The sequence below is a fragment of the Dipodomys ordii genome, unplaced genomic scaffold (assembly GCF_000151885.1).
Source record: "Dipodomys ordii isolate 6190 unplaced genomic scaffold, Dord_2.0 Scaffold54, whole genome shotgun sequence".
Taxonomy (NCBI): domain Eukaryota; kingdom Metazoa; phylum Chordata; class Mammalia; order Rodentia; family Heteromyidae; genus Dipodomys; species Dipodomys ordii.
In genome coordinates, this window is record NW_012267270.1 from 6,468,351 (window position 1) to 6,485,608 (window position 17,258).

The following is a 17,258-nucleotide window of genomic DNA, read 5'->3' on the forward strand; positions in this document are numbered from 1 at the left end:
AAGCAACTCTGTGTCTGGAAATAGAGATTGGAGGTTTTAAAGCTGCTTCTCTGCAAATGGTTTGCCTGGCAATCTGGGGCCTGGGCACTGTCCCTGAGTTCAAGCCCTATACCTGGAGTGGAGGGTAGGGGTGGGGGTAGGGCTGTGTGTGGAGGAATTATCTCTTGGACTAGATGATTTATGTTGTAATCTCCTTCTCCCTCTCTTTCTCCCTCCCTCCCTCCCTCCCTCCCTCCCTCCCTCCCTTCCTTCCCTTCCTTCTTTTTTGTACTGGTACTGTGACTTGGACTTAGGGCCTGGTTGCAGTCCTTAGCTTTTTCAGTCAAGCCACAGCTCATTTCTGGCTTTGTTCTGGCAAAATGGAGATGAAGATCTTATGGACTTTTCCTGCTAGCTACCTTCAAACTGATTCTTTTTTTTTTTTTGTCTGTCATGGGGCTTGAACTCTGGGCCTGGGCGCTGTCCCTCAGCTCTTCAGCTCAAGGAAAGCGCTCTACCACTTGAGCCACAGCGCCACTTGTGGTTTTTCTGGTGGTTTATTGGAGATAAGAGTCTCATGGACTTCCCTGCCTGGGCTGGCTTTGAACAAGATCCTCAGGTCTCAGCCTCCTGAGTAGCTAGGATTTACAGGGGTGAGCCACCGGTGCCCGACTCAAACTGAGAATTTTAGTTCTCAGCCTCCTAGTATACAGGATTATGGGAATGAATGTTTTTCAATTCACTAACTTTTGTTGTGTGGTACTGAAATCGGAGCCTGCTGGGCATGTGTTCTTGGCCCACCACTCCAGCCCTTAGTGACTGATCCCTGTGCTTGTTTGTTCCCATCTTCTGTGGAATCTCCATAGTCAAAAGTTCAATTCTGTGATTGCAGTTTTCATCTCTAGATGTCTGGTTAGCTCTTTTATTAAAATAATTCTTATCTTTTTTGATATTATCATTTAAAAATATATTACTTTCTATTTCTCTTAGTTATTGTCCATGTTTTTGTTCATTTTTGAAGCATATTTAAGACATTTCTTTTAATGTGTTTGCCTATTAAGTGTTTGGGTTTGCTTGGAGATTGTTGCAGTGGTATTTTCTCTTTGAATGAATCGTATTTCCTTTTTTCTTTTCATTATTTCATGCTTTTGTAAATCCGGTCACTTGAGGACCATAATGTGGAAGTTCTTGAATTAAGATTCTTTATAGTTAGCTGGATTTTCTGACTTTTTATTTTTTTGTAGGTCATGGGGCTTGAACTCTGGGCTTGGGCACTGTCTCTGCGCTCTTCAGCTCAAGGCAAGCGCTCTACTGCTTGAGCCACAGCGCCACTTCTGGTTGTCTATCCTTTTTTTTTTTTTTTTTCACTGCTGGGGATCAAAGCTAGGCCCTCAAGTGTGAGGTAAAATCTCTACTCTTGAGCTCTATATCTCCAGCCCAAAGACTACCTTCGTCATGCGCCAGCACTGAAACCTTTGTTCTTTTATATCAGTTTTTTTCTAATGTTCTAACACATACTTTTTGAATGCCAGATCTTTCAGTTTTTTGCATCTTGACTTTTTTTCTGTGATGCTCCTTCAAGGCTCAACTTATTTTGCTCTGAGGCTAGAGCTCATCCTGATATACAAAGCTAAAAGGCTCAGTGTTTTTATGAATATGCCCCTTATATGGCCATACATATGACGCTCTACATTCCTGCTTAACTCTGATGACTTTTTTGTGTGTACCAGTCCTGGGGCTTGAACTCAAATCCTGGGCACTGTCCCTGAGCTTTTTGAGCTCTCCCACTTGAATCACAGTCCCACTTTCAGTTTTTTGGTGGTTTTTGGAGATGACGTCTCACAGACTTTCCTACCCAGGCTGGCTTTGAATCATGATCCTCAGATTGAGAGGATCTTGAATAGCTAGGATTACAGGTGTGAGTCACTGGTGCCCAGCTCTAATGGCTCTTGAATACCTTAATTCCCCAGAAAGTGACACTCAAGCCTTTCTTTTGGCCATCAGGTGTTACCTATCTTCCGTCCAAATCTCTTGCCTTTGGTGCTCGTGGGAAGTTATTCATCGCACAACTTTTAGGAGTGTTGCCTGATACACTGATGCTTAGGACCCAATTCTTTCTAAACAGGACTAGATGTTTGGTGTCATTCCTTCAGATGTCTGTCAAGTTAGAATACATGTGCATAGCAATTGCAAATAAGATCTCTTGTTCATATTTGGAGGAAGGAATTGGGTCTGAGCTGATACTTCAAGACCAATGATTGTTACTGGGATAGGATGCGGCTTGACAAGCTTAAGGAAAAGATGCCACAGCATTTCCTCCCCCCCCCCCCCAATTTGAGGATGAGTCCCCTCCCCCTACTTTGAACTTGACATTCATTTGGTTGCTGTAATTTGTTGGCAGTTTTTCAGGTCACCAACATAAAGTTATACCATTTCTACTTGTTTTATGATCCTCCTATCGTGGAAGGAGAGTTTTCCATTTCCTACATTCAAAACATGTTTTTATATGCTTAAAGTACATTGTTAACTATAAAAAGTTAATGATAAATTACTGAAAGTCTATGTGATCAAGAGTGGTTAAAAACCAACAAAGGAATCAAAATAAAAATATCCTATATTCTAATTATTCCCCTCCAAAATGAAAAAAAAAAGCAGAATATAGGACCAAATAAGAGAAGTTTAGTAAATCAAAATACAAGCAAAATGATAGAGCAAATACAACCATATCAGAAATTATATCATATATGAATGGACTAAAATCTCTAATGAGAAAGTAGAAATTATTAGATGGAACTACAACACAAAGACCCAAATTTGAGCATAGTTCATTGGCTAATTGAAAGTAAATGGAAAAAAAAGAACATGTAATTAGAACTGTTCTCTCACATTTTTTTCTACCACTTTTTCCCCATCCATAATCCTTCTTACATATTGATATCCTTAACAGGTACCTAGATTGCATGAAAAACAAAAGAGTTGGATAATGGAGAGTGATAGAGAGGATTTGTTTAATTGGACATACATTGTATACGTATAGTATGGAAATTGTAATTGGGAACCCTCCTTAGACAAGTAATGTATGCTAAAAAATCTTAATGACATTAAGTAAAAAATAAAAAGGAGTATGTAATACAATCTGTGTATATTTGCTCACAAAATATTGCTTTGACTAAAGCAAAAATAAAGAGGATGATGTGATTTCCCGATACACCACTAATGTATGCAAGTCTATGGCCTCAATGGTCTAATTGGCTATTCCATCCATCATATCTGGATGATTAAGAATAATGCCCATTCCCTGGGCACCATGGGCATTCAGTGCAGTGTCTGGGAGGGACTGAGCATAGTATTCCTGGTCAAGAGTGATCAAGCTATTTTTCAGTTCTGTGCATTCAAATAGAATCAGCCTGATGCAGTGATACATTTTTGGCCTCATTACCACAGTTAACTGTCATCTTAAAAAAAACTTTAAGTTGTAGCAACTTCTCTCTAAACCCTTTCTACAAACACCCCCATGCCTTGTGGGGATGACATTTCGTTTCTTCACACAGGACTCAATCTTCTAAAAATAGCACTCTTGACACAGGCCAGGAATATTTCCATGTGTGTTTGTCTTTCCCCAGCGGCAAAGGGAAGGATAATTGGCACCAACTACCATGGATGAACAAGTCACTCACAGGCTGGTGAAAATACCCACTCATAGAACTGAGGATCAGATACACTTACTTGTCTGATAAACGGCCATAGAGTATGCTTCCTGTTAGCATTCCAGCCATGAATAGGAATTTAGCTACTGAAATTAGTGACTGAGAGTCACACACCAAGTCCCACTGGAAGAGAAGGAAACCAACACAGGACAGTTTATAACCCTTCAGTGTACCTGATTGAAATCCCTAAACATAGCCTATGCGTTTCATTAACGTACGAGTTTTATTACATCTGGCTCTTACCATCTTCTACAGCGTCTCTTTTCATCATTATCTGATTTCTTCCTCAGTGGTACCCGGGTTTGCTTGCTAGGATGGTTCTCTACCACTTGAGTCACACCTCTGATTCTGTTGCTTTTGACTAGTTATTTATCTAGATAGAGCCTTGTGAACTTTTCTGGCTGTCTGTGCTGGTCTTCAATGACAAGCCTGTTGTTCCCAGACTCCAGAGTTTGAGGCCGGACCAGCCCAAAAGTTCACAAGACCCTCCCCCCTCAACCAAGAAAAAGCTGGGAACATAGGGGTATGTTTGTCATCCCAGCTGTGTGTGAAATGTAAATAGAATTCAGACCAGTCTAGCCTGGAAAGAAAGGCAAGATACTATCTGGGTAATGGTGGCTCACATCTGAAATCCTAGATACTAAGTAGGTTGAGATGAGAAAATCATGGTTTGAAGCCAGCCTAGGCTAAAAAAAAAAAAAAATCCATCTTCAACTCTCTAGCAAAATTCTAGAATGGAGGTGTGGCTCAAGTGAGCACCAGCGATGAGAAGGAATGTTGAACAAGAGTTAGAGACTTTGCCGGGCGCTGGTGGCTCACGCCTGTAATCCTAGCTACTCAGGAGGCTGAGATCTGAGGATTGCGGTTCAAAGCCAGCCCGGGCAGGAGAGACCGTGAGACTCCTATCTCCAATAAACCACCAGAAAACCGGAAGTGGCGCTAGCTCAAGTGGTAGAGCGCTCGCCTTGAGCTGAAGAGCTGAGGGACAGCGCCCAGGCCCAGAGTTCAAGCCCCATGGCCGACAAAAAAAAAAAAAAAAAAAAGAGAGAGACTTGAGGTGAAACCATAGTACTGATAAAAACAAAACAAAAACAACCTAAAGCCACAAGGGCTTGGGGCATGGTTCAGATAGAACAACAGCTCTCTATAGGTAGTACAAAAGCCTAGGTTCAAATCCTTGTATCCTTCTCTATAGTTTATAAATGTGGATTAATAATACAAAGTGAAAAAGCTGTGGTATTTCTGTATGTGCATATAATGTATTGTAATCATATTCATCTATTACTTCCTTTTTAAAATTTAGTTTTGAAACTTACCTTTAAACAATTGTACAGAGGGCTGCGATTCAGCAAATCAGTTGCGTCTTGAGCCATGTCATTCCTTCCGTGATTCTCCCCAGCCTTCCCAGCCCTCACCCACACTCTTGAGTTTTGTTTTTTATTGCTTAAAAAAAAAATTCTTCTTCTCCTCCAAAGTTCCGATCAACCAGAAACTTAAAAATATCCATGATATTTCCAATTTAAAACCAAGCTGGATGCTATTGGCTTTGTGTAACATTTGTATCAAAGCCCATGCACTAATTGTTTAAGCTATGGTTCTCTGAAGAATGAGAGCTCTATGAGTGTAGGGCCTCCTATGTGAACTTAGCAGATTCATCAACTATCTCTCTATCTGGTATTTAATATTGAAGCTAGAAGACTAAAAAATAAGTCTCTACCTTGTGATGAAAGGTTTGGAGCACTTTCATTACTTGTGTTATTTCTAAGCACAATTTTCTAATTTCTAAAACGAAGCTTCCTACCTTGGTCACGATGGTGGAGACGAAGGAGCTACGGTCATACACCCAGCCGTCCACACAGGGCTCTGTTGCTGCCTCACTCAGGTTCCAGAAGGTGCGGTTCAGGTGGAGGAGCTGCCATTGGGGATGGACAAAGCGCCGGCACTTCTCTGGCCTGAGGTTGGAGTCGAGTGGGATGGAGATTCTCAGGAGGTCCTCCTGGCTGAGGAGCCCAGTGCCATTGTCAGAGAGCGTGTCATTGTCGAGGATGCGCACCCAGCAGCGGTGCTCAGGCACGGCTGCCGTGAAGTTCTCCAATAGAACATGAATGAAGGCCAAGAAATTACACATCATAAGAAAAGCCACTTGAAGGATCTGGAATCTTCCCTGGCTGCCAACTTGCTCCAGAAGGTCGTGAAAGGCCATTGAACAATGACTATTCCCAAGAGGAGGCAAAATGTGAGTAGATAATCTCAAGGGGAAAAACGTTTCTTTTCTCTGAGGCTCACCACAGGGGCTTGACCCCGGCTGCACTGGTTCACTGGGAGGCCCAGCAGAGTCCTGGAACTTGTTTCCCCCACATACTTGGAGTTAGGTAAGTTGTATTTTTACTTCAGAGTCACAAAGAAAAAAGATTTGGTAATACTTAAAATAATTCAATCTGTTAAAGATTTACTTTTCTGAAAAGGTTCATTGACTCCTACGGGATGAACCCTGGTTACCTGTGGACTTTGATGTGAAATTTTCTGTACCCAAACTAGTGTAAATTGACTAAGGGATTCTTTAGGCTATACACAGAAAAGTGATAGTGCTGGATCATACTGTACAGAGTTCTAGTTTTAGTTTTATTTTTTTATTTTTTATTTTTTGTCGGTCATGGGGCTTGAACTCTGGGCCTGGGCGCTGTCCCTCAGCTCTTCAGCTCAAGGTGGTAGAGTGCTTGCCTGGCATTCATGAGGTCCTGGGTTCAATTCCTCAGCTGCTTATGTGGTGCTGAGGAATCGAACCCAGGGCCTCATGCATGCAAGGCAAGCGCTCTACCACTGAGCCACCTTCCCAGTCCCCGAGTTTCTCTTTAATAGGATAACAACCCTTACTCAGGACACTACCTGGCAGTGTCAAGGCCATTCTGTTACTGCAGGCAACTGGAGACTTCACTTACACCACCCTGACCTGCCCAACACAGACCTGGACCCTGAAGACTCCAGCCCCAGCGACTCCTCGACTGCCCCCATGTCAGTAGGAAGTAACCAGAAAAAACCACGATGCCCCTCAACTGTTTATACTCCTTCAGGGTTTCAAATGATGGCAATCTGCCTTGTTTCTTATAACTCCATGTTGCTTACTTCTCAGCCCATTCTTTTTATGTAGCCAAAGACCCTATATGAAAGACTTGCCTCTCCCTTCTTGGCCAATTCTTTTTTTTTTTTTTTTGGTCAGTCGTGGGCCTTGGACTCTGGGCCTGGGAGCTGTCCCTCAGCTCTTCAGCTCAAGGCAAGCGCTCTACCACTTGAGCCACAGCCACTTCCGGTTTTCTAGTGGTTTATTGGAGATAGGAGTCTCATGGACTTTCCTGCATGGGCTGGCTTTGAACTGTGATCCTCAGATCTCAGCCTCCTGAGTAGCTAGGATTACAGGCGTGAGCCACCGGTGCCTGGCTTTGGCCAATTCTTTCTATGTATGCAAAGCTGGAATATGAAAGATTGACTCCCATCCTGTTTTCCCAGGTGCATACAGATGCCAGGCAAGCCACCAAAGATACATGCAGACTCTGTTGCTAGCAGAGAAATCTATCTAAGCCCACATTGCATTGTGGGACCAGTCAAAAAGTCCCCCCACCCTTCTACTAATGGCTTATTCATTAATCTCTGCCCCTTGCTCAGACCTCAAAAAAACCCCACTCTTAACCCAGCTCTTTGCACAGTCTCTAAGCCCACAGGAAGACAGTGCCCCTTGCTGCTCTATCTCAATAAACAGTCCTTGCCTGTGGAAGATTGAGTCTGGCCTGCTTCCTTCCTTTCTCCTCCATTTTCCTAACCAGTGTGACCTATACACATTGAATGGGATGTAAGGATAGAAGATGGAGTCAGCTACGGATTCTCATCATTGTGAAAAAGAAGATACCTGGTAAACAAATGAAAAGCATAAAGTGTTTATTTTGGAACACAGTTGCCTAAGTTTTTGTCTATCATCCTTGATTTTATTGGCTCCATTCCAGGGTGAAAAAGCACTACCATCACGCTAGAACATGTGACAGAAGTTTCTTTAAATTTTTTTTTAAAAAAAGTATTTGTGGGATAGGGAGGTGGTTCAGTGGTAGAGTGTTTGTCTTGCATGCATGAGGCTCTGGGGTTTGATTCCTCAGCACCACATAAGCAGAAAAAGCTGGAAGTGGGCCGGGCGCTGGTGGCTCACGCCTGTAATCCTAGCTACTCAGGAGGCTGAGATCTGAGGATCGCGGTTCAAAGCCAGCCCGGGCAGGAGAGACTGTGAGACTCCTATCTCCAATAAACCACCAGAAAACCGGAAATGGCGCTGTAGCTCAAGTGGTAGAGCGCTCGCCTTGAGCTGAAGAGCTGAGGGACAGCGTCCAGGCCCAGAGTTCAATCCCCATGACCGGCAAAAAAAAAAACACCAAAAAAGTATTTGTACAGAGGGCATCAATTCCACATGTCAGTTTATGAGTATAACACATCTTGATCACAGAGACTTCTTTCAATGGCAGTATTCACTTCAGAAACTGTGCTTTCCTTAGTCCCAACTTGATAGGAGTCCTAACTTTCTATGTTTTTTCAAGTCTGTCTTCATTTTGCTCCTGATTTTCATTGAAAGCCTGATGGAAAGCAGCCAGTGACCATACCGCAGCCCAAATGGTGTGGTGATTAGAAATTTCCTGTACTAGATTAATTTCTACATCACCTTTAAACTCCACCTTTTCGGGCCCAATTCCCAATAAAATCCTTCTAAACTGAAATCTCATAAGCAGACCCTTTGCATTTATGTTGGAATTCTGGTCTTCAGGGCACCCACCAGAGTAGCTCATTAAGCTGAGTTTACAGTCGAGGGATTCTCTACGTGACATTTCCCAACCACTTCCAATTTTCTCCGCAGGAGGAAGGCAGCTAAGCAACTTATATTTAGTTATGGCAACAACTTCACATTTCTGGCACCTTTTTTTTTTTTTTTTGCACTTCTAGGACTCACAGGAGGTTTTATTTTCATCTCAGCAGTTCAGAGGTCTCAATCTACACTCCTTGGCTTTATTGATTGTGGCTAATAGTATCACAAACAGTGTGATACACATTACTAGCTTTTGATTTTGATTTGTAATGCATTAGCTATTATAATTTAGATGTTTCTGCTTATCTCACCTTCTTTCAGTCTGCCTCAACCTTGATGCATGTATCTCAAGTTCTTTTTTTTTTTTGGGTCCGGTCATGGGGCCTGAACTCTGGGCCTGGGCGCTGTCCCTCAGCTCTTCATCTCAAGGCTAGTGCTCTACCACTTGAGCCACAGCACTACTTCCAGCTTTTTTTTTTCTTTTTGCTTATGTGGTGCTGAGGAATCGAACCCAGGGCCTCATGCATGCAAGGCAAGCGCTCTACCACTGAGCCACCTTCCCAGCCCCTGAGTCATCTTATAGTTAAGCTCTTAAATGTTCTTGTCAGTTGATGGCACTGCTGGGAGGTGGTGGAGCCTTTAGAAGCCCATCAAGGAAGTGGGGTCATTGAGATTCTATTCTTGATGATGATACTGAGATTCCAGCCTTTTCTTCTCTCCTTTTTGCTTCTTGGGTGCCATGAATTTCACAGCTTACTCCACTATGTGCTCCCGCCAATGTTTGGTCTCACCACTAGCCAAATAGAACTAGGCCAAGTGATTATGGACCAAAAACTCTGACACAAAATTACCCCCCCCAGTAGGTTGTGTATTTGTTTTCTGTTATTATTATACTCATAAAAATCTATCTGATGAAGGAAATTTCAAGAAAACATGGTATTCAAGCAATAGCAAGGGCACTGCTGGCAGATACTAAGAGTGAGAACTGGGAATCATAAAGGATGTGAAAGATTTTGGAGTGTACAGCATTCCACTATGTGCTCCAGTTATTGCACAAGGAGCCATAGGAGTTCATGTCTAGCCTGCTCTGTTTCTGTCACCTTTTAGCTCATCCCTCTTTTTTTTTTGGGTCCAGTTGTGGGGCCTGAACTCTGGGCCTGGGCGCTGTCCCTCAGCTCTTCAGCTCAAGGCTTGCGCTCTACCACTTGAGCCACAGCACCACTTCCGGCTTTTTTCTTTTTGCTTATGTGGTGCTGAGGAATCCAACCCAGGGCCTCAGACATGCAAGGCAAGCGCTCTACCACTGAGCCACCTTTCCAGCCCCTCATCCCTCTTTTCTGTTCACATATTCTTCCCTTTTAGAATCAGGAAGTTCATGTTGGTCCTGTCTCACCATGGTCTCTTAGAAATATGTAACTTTTTACTTTTTGATTTTCAAAGGGGCTCACAGCCAAGAATTTGCCTAGCGTTTCAGTAGGAAAGTTTAGACTTAGACTTTTGAGCAATACAGGGACTGTTTACTCTATGAGGACTCAATGATAAACTTGTGAGGTAAACATGAACTTTAGGGTCCTGGGTGGAATGTTAAACTCATCAGGGGTGTCCTACAAAGACTCACGAGTTACAGGCTCGGCTTCCAGTTGGTGGCATTATTCTGATATGGTAGAAACTTAGGAGACAGTATTTTGCTGAAGGAGGTTTGGTCATTATGTAATGGAGATTCTGGTCCATTCTCCGCTTTCTGTCCATCATGAAGTCAGTAGCTTAGCTACATTTGATGCTCTCCTTTTTCATAGGGCAAGATAGTTGATTTTTTTTTTTTTTTTTTTTGCAAATGACAATAGTAAATTAACCCAAAATGTCTATGGATCCAGTGACCTCTGAGGCCAGGTTCTTCGGCTTCATACCACAAACTTGCATTTCAAGACTACCTATTTGAAGTGATATAGGTGGCTGAACACAGGTTATTCTGAACTGGGAAAGGATCCCAGACTGTGAGCTTAGCCCTGTCCAAATTTGTAAATGCACAGAGAAGTTTCTTTGTTTCATCAGAGGACATTTTGATAACCTTTTTGGCAAAGTGGAGCAGCTGTTTTTTTTTTGTGCTTTTTTTTTTTTGCAGTTGATTTTGTGTGTTCCTCCAAATAACTTGCTGCCTGAAGATAAACGCCAGGAGAGCCGGGCGCCGGTGGCTCATGCCTGTAATCCTAGCTACTCAGGAGGCTGAGATCTGAGAGTCGCCGTTCAAAGCCAGCCCGGGCAGGAAAGACCATGAGACTCCTATCTCCAATAAACCACCAGAAAACCGGAAGTGGTGCTGTACTCAAGTGGTAGAGCACTCGCCTTGAGCTGAAGAGCTGAGGGACAGCGCCCAGGCCCAGAGTTCAAGCCCCACGACCGACAAAAAAAAAAAGATCTGTAAAAAATTAGATTTTATATGTTTGCTCTTTTATGTGTTCCACATCGTTTGTGATCCACTCTCCTGAAGCATCTATGTACTGCCTTGAACTAGCCTTGGAAGAATTTGTTCATTAGTGGCCTCTGATAGGTGGGATGGGATTCTTGATTTGACTCATGGCTTTGTGCAGGTGTGCCTTGATCCTAAGTCCTTTGTGACACTGGTCTTTGTGGGTTGAGGTGAGAACACCTGAGAAAAGCGTTAAAACAGGCGACTCTTTATTAACCACTCATTGCTCCAGGGGCCTGCCAATGCAGGGTGCTTGTGCTCAGCCGTAACTCTCCTTACACGAGGACGTTGGTAACTTGCTGGAAGAAGGAGACCCTCCCAAAAGGCAACTCTGAGTTTTGGTAGAGAAGTTGGCTTTGTTTCCAAAGTAACTTTCCAAAGACAAGGCTTTGACTATATTGCAATCTAGCAGGAGAAGACCTGGGACAACAAAGAAATAGATCCCACTGGAAGAAGAAAGCAAGCAGGTGGTATACCCCAATCATGAAATGGATAGGTACTAACTTGGGTTGATACCAATAATTTTTTAATGCTTGAGTTAATTGGAATCTGCCTTGTATTTAACATTTACCTTTTGCTGTTGTTGTTGTTGGTTATGGGGCTTGAACTCTGGGCCTGGGCGCTATCCCTGAGCTCTTTAGCTCAAGGCTAGCATTCTACCACTTGAGCCACAGCGCCACTTCTAGCCTTTTCTGCTTATGTGGTGCTGAGGAATTGAACCCAGGGCCTTATGCATACAAGGCAAGCACTCTACCACTGAGCCACCTCCCCAGCCCCTTAACATTTACTTTTTGACACTCATAAGCATCAACTATTTAATACCCTCCAGCCACCCAAGGAAGAGGAGAATGGTAATGATCACTCTTAAGGTATCACTTTGCCCTCTGCACCATCCCAAAGAACAGAATTTGGAGTTTTTCCTGTACGCATACCAGGAATAAGAATATTAACATTAGCAATTCAGTATTAATTGGTTTTAGCAAAAAATATACCAGATGCTTTGTGAATGTGACAAAGGTGACTAACTTGGAACTATTTTTTCAAGTTGTCACAAAAGTGGCTTTAAAAATTTGACCCCATCCACATGTTTTTAAGCCTGCTCTATCTTCTTGTTATAGTTTGGATCTGGAATATCCTCCAAAGTCTCAGGTGTAGAAACCTTGTTCTCTTGTTAGAGGAAGTAGGTCAGTATGTGTGTGACTTTTTTTTTTGTCTTTTGTGGGACTAGAACTCGGGGTCTAGGCACTGTCCCTGAGCTCTTTTGCGCAAGGCTAGTGCTCTACCACTTTGAATCCCAGTGCCACTTCCAGTTTTCTGGTTGCTAATCCCAATCTTATCTCCAGATGTGAGTCTCATGGACTTTCCTCCCTGAGCTGGCTTTGAACTGTGATTCCCAGATCTCAGCCTCCTGAGTAATTTAAGATGACAGATGTGAACTACCAATGCCTGTTGTGACTTTTAAGGGTACATTTTGTTCGGGGACTCTTCCTCATTGTCTCATTCTCTCTCTATCCCTCCTGGTCACTATGAATTCAACAGCTTTCCTCCAGGACACTCTTCTGCCCTGAGGTACTACCTCACCCAGAAATAAGACAGCCAAGGGACTGTGGCCTAAAACCCATGAATAAGACTTTCCTTCAATGAGTGTTCTCATAGGTATTTCTCAGGGCAGAGCAAATGGAAACCTGAATAACCATATCACAAGCAGAAACAGAATTGATGCATACAAACATATTTTCTATCAGGATTTCTTTCAATGAATTTTGGTTTCCTTCAAATATCTTACTGTGATATAGGCATTTTACATATACTAATTTAGAATCAAAATTTCAAATGTGGTTCTTATTTTCTTGTATGTCAAAAAATAAATCAGCCAGGCGCTGGTGGCTCAGTCCTAGCTACTTAAGAGCTGAGGTTCAAAGCCAGCCAGGGCAGTTATATTCATGAGACTCTTACGTCCAATTAACCACTACAAAGCAGAAGTAGAGCTGTGGCACAAGTGGTAGAGAGTTAGCCTTAAGCACAAAAGCTGAGGGCCAGTGGCCAGGCCCTGAGTTCAAGCCCCAGGACAAACACAAAGAAACAATGAATCTCTAGAAATGATCCTGACATTGTTTTCTTTATGCTGTTCTTTCAGTAGAGGTCAGTTACTGGAATTCCTTAAAATTGTGTTACTTTGATGAAACTATCTTCTTGCTTTGCTTGTCTCGAACCTTTGTTCCTGGAAAAGAAACAGTAAAAACAGCAAAGAAACACATAAATTAAAGGACATCAAGAAAACATGTTATCTTTTGCATTCTTTAGAGGAAACTTGTGTTTCACCATCCAGCTTTGACCAAAACTATGTCCCCTGTGTAAAGATTTGAGACCAACTTCCCTGAATGTTCTTAGGAAGGCAGTTCTGATAAATATATTTATATGTTAATATTTATGTTAATTATATATAATTATTTATAATACTTATGTTAATTATATTTATATTAATATCACATGCATAGTTATAGCTTATAGTTATTTACTGCAATTTTATACATCATGGCATTCTCCAAAGGGTTTTATTTTGGAAAAAGGGAGGTACACCAAAGTTTTAAAATCCTCCCAATTCTTCTTCATTTTAAAATGCCTTTATCATTCCTTTTTTTTATCTTTTGAAAATACCCTCATTCATAGTTAATATCACAGGCAACAGAATAAATCTTTCCCATAAGTGACACTGTCATCTGTTGAAGGCCCTGAATGCAATCTCTCCCAAGTTCTCCGGTTCCAGGGCAGACCCAAAAACCTACAGGAACTGTCAGCAACAGGCATCTTAGCAGCGCTCCCTCGGCTGAGGAGTGCTTGTGTCTGGAGAGTGAAGTATGGGATTGGTGGTATCCACGTTTTTGCAATACCTTTGGGTTCTGGTGTGTAATTTAGCAAGTGTCATGGATAGCAAACCTGAAGTCACTGACGCAATGGATGTGACACTTCCTAAACCAAGGACATTGACCACTTGGAAAGAACCTTCCACTGCCAGCCTGGGAGACTCTAACTCTGAATGGTGTTTGCCTTTCTCACCACAGAGCTCTAGCACATGATTCCCCGGGGAACAGCCAGAAGTTTAACTCACTCATTTTCCACATCTTGGATGGAGTCAGGCAGAGGCTGGTTCCTGGTTTCAGGAAGGAGGAAGACCGTAAGGCTACCAAGAATAGACAAGCCTCCATAGATGATCCAGGGCAAGGGAGCAAAATAAACCACGAGAATCATCAACAGGGGAGACAGCGAGGACCCAACGCTACCAGCAATTCCAATGAATCCTAGAGCTGTGGCCCTTAGAGCACAAAGCACAATACAGAAATAATATGTTAAAGATATACTCATGAGCTGGGCGCTGGTGGTTCATGCCTATAATCCTAGCTACTCAGGAGGCTGAGATCTAATCACGATTCAAAGCCAGCCCGGGCAGGAAAGACTGTGAGACTCTTAGCTACAATAGAACATCAGAAAACCGGAAGTGATGCTGTGGCTCGAGTGGTAGAGCACTTGCTTTGAGCTGAAGAGCTGAGGGACAGCACCCAGGTCCAGAGATCAAGCCCAATGACTGACAAAAAAAAAAAAAAAAAAAGATGCCCTCATGGCATTTGAAACATGTGACTTATCATCTTACATACACTATGGGATATAGCAATGCAGGGAGATTGCAGACTGACTTTTACAAATTTTTGCTTTTTTGGTTAGCATTTTCTCAAGTTCAAAGAATACATAGACATTTGTATGGCATTTAACAATATTATTTTTGGTGCCTATGTTTTGGGTGACTCCAAAGATTGCATGAGGTATAGATTAGTGACATATGAGTGCCTTTAACAGTACTGTAGAAAACTGGGCATTGGTGGCTCACGCCTGTAATTCTAGCTACTCATGAGGCTGAGATCTGAGGATCGTGGTTCAAAGCCAGCCTGGGCAGGAAAGTCCGTGAGACTTTTATCTCCAATTAATTACCAAAAACTGGAAGTGGAGCTGTGGCTCAAGTGGTAGAGCACTCACCTTCAGCTGAAGAGCTGAAGGACAGCACCCAGGCCCAGAGTTCAAGCCCCACGACAAAAAAAAGAAAAAAGTACTGTAGAAAAACCTAGCTGTCACTAAACTTCAGTTGTAACTGTTTCATCAGAATGGATGGATGTTGATAACTATTCAGTCCTTTTTCTCTTCCCTCATTCAATCAGTGAGCTGAGACTAGGCTGTTGGATCTGACAGGGAACGGTTTTGTACCTGATTATGGTGGGGAGCAGTTCATTTGCATGGGCAAGAGACGCATTAACAGAAGCAAACACTAGTCCTCCTCCCAACGTTGACAGAACCAGGCGGAGGGTCTGCATTTCTGGAGAAAGGAAGACCAGGGAGAGTCAGGAAGTCTGAGATGCTGGACTCAGCATCCCCCACAGCACTAGTGGGACACAACCTTGATGGAATGTGGACAAGTGCAAAGCACATAGTAGAGAAACTGTAAAGAGGAGACTTCCTATATGGCAATTAAGCCAGGAAATATACCTTACCAATATGTTTTGGGGTTTGATGAATAAAGGGCTCTGAATAATGGTATTCACTCTCCTTGTAGCTCTGACATTTGCCAAAGAAGGAAAGCAAGATGAATTCAGCAGTTCTTTTTTTTTTTTTGGTCGGCCGTGGGGCTTGAACTCTGGGCCTGGGCTCTGTCCCTCAGCTCTTCAGCTCAAGGCAAGCGCTCTACCATTTGAGCTACAGCGCCACTTCCAGTTTTCTGGTGGTTTATTGGAGATAGGAGTCTCACGGTCTCTCCTGCCCGGGCTGGCTTTGAACCGCGATCCTCAGATCTCAGCCTCCTGAGTAACTAGGATTACAGGCGTGAGCCACCAGCGCCCGGCTAGGAGTTCTTTTAAATTATTTTTGTCCTGTGTCTCCCCTGCCTTTTGAGCAGAATGTAGCAATATCATGTGGGAAATTTTTTTTATTGTGAAAATACCACATAGAGGGGTTACAATTACATGGGCAAGGTAATGAGTACATTTCTTATCAAGCATTGTTGCCTCCTCCTTTGTTTCCCCTTCCCATCCCTTCCTATCCTCCCCCCCCCACCATGTGGGAAATTATTAAGTATCCAAGTACTCTAGGGGTTTAAAAAATCATGGTTGAAGTACATTGCTAACCCAGGGCTAATATTAGTGGAGTCTGACACAGATGGACAATCTTGAAGGAATCCTCAAGATTGAGTCTCAAGACTTAAGAATAAGACCGAAGAATTCCTCATTTAGGAAACAATGTCAGATTTTGGAAACAATTGAAGGAATTAAACAGTTTTTCAGTTTAATTAAAAAATCATAGGAGAGCTTTAAACACTGGAATGGACTTTGACGTAAAGCAGAAAACTGATGTCACTGCTGACAAATAAAAAGACTTGAGCTGGGCTGGGAAGGTGGCTCAGTGGTAGAGCGCTTGCCTTGCATGCCTGAGGCCCTGGGTTCGATTCCTCAACACCACATAAACAAAAAGAAAAAAGCTGGAAGTGGCGCTGTGGCTCAAGTGGTAGAGCGCTAGCCTTGAGCTGAAGAGCTGGGGGACAGTGCCCAAGCCCAGAGTTCAGGCCCCACGACCAAATCCCCCCCCCAAAAAAAGACTTGAGTCCCTCAATTTGGGATATTGCAAACACGTGACTATACTGCAAATGTAGAAAAGCATGTGCTTGTCCCCACAGGCCCGATTTCAAGCCTGCAGAAATGCAGAAGCCAGCTCTATAATGACTGTCTAACAAAGTAGTAGAACCAATCTTTTCTGAAGAGTTGTGGACTGCAAATTTAGAAAAGCATGTGCTTGTCCCCACAGACACAGACATAGACATAGACATAGACATAGACAGACATAGACACAGACATAGACATAGACAGACATAGACATAGACATAGACAGACATAGACATAGGTCCATTCCATTTGTGGGATTGATTCTAAGAGTCTTTAGTAATGAATATATTAATATATTATGACTTCTGCATAAATCTTTATCTAATGATAAAGAATGTTCCTTTTTTTTTTCTTGTCAGTCATGGGACTTGAACTCGGGGCCTGGGTGCTGTCCCTGAGTTCCTTTTGCTCAAGGATGGTACTCCACCACTTTGAGCTCCAGCACCACTTCTGGTTTTCTGGTGGTCTACTGGAGCTTAAAGTCTCATGGACTTTCCTGCCTGGGCTGGCTTTGAACCTTGATCCTCAGAGTAGCTAGGATTACAGGTGTGAGCCACCAGTGCCCTGCT

At 42.9% G+C, this 17,258-nt stretch overlaps 1 protein-coding gene across 6 annotated transcripts in view; it reads right to left on the reverse strand.

Annotated features, from left to right (window-relative positions):
• Positions 1–17,258, reverse strand: part of LOC105989183 (solute carrier family 22 member 9-like) — a 52,579-nt gene that overhangs the window by 11,938 nt on the left and 23,383 nt on the right. For 2 of the 6 annotated variants that reach the window (XM_013021040.1, XM_013021036.1), the window contains exons 8-10: positions 15,245–15,353; positions 14,100–14,303; positions 12,993–13,211 (exon numbers count right to left, since the gene is read on the reverse strand). The exons of 1 other annotated variant lie outside the window; for it this stretch is intronic. In XM_013021040.1, the coding sequence (XP_012876494.1) occupies positions 13,151–13,211; positions 14,100–14,303; positions 15,245–15,353 (374 nt within the window). In that variant the 3' untranslated portion in view covers positions 12,993–13,150. Of the gene's footprint in view, positions 1–3,705; positions 3,810–5,487; positions 5,928–5,966; positions 6,060–12,992; positions 13,212–14,099; positions 14,304–15,244; positions 15,354–17,258 lie in introns of those variants that run through there. 3 more of the 6 variants (XM_013021037.1, XM_013021041.1, XM_013021035.1) reach the window with 2 other exon arrangements.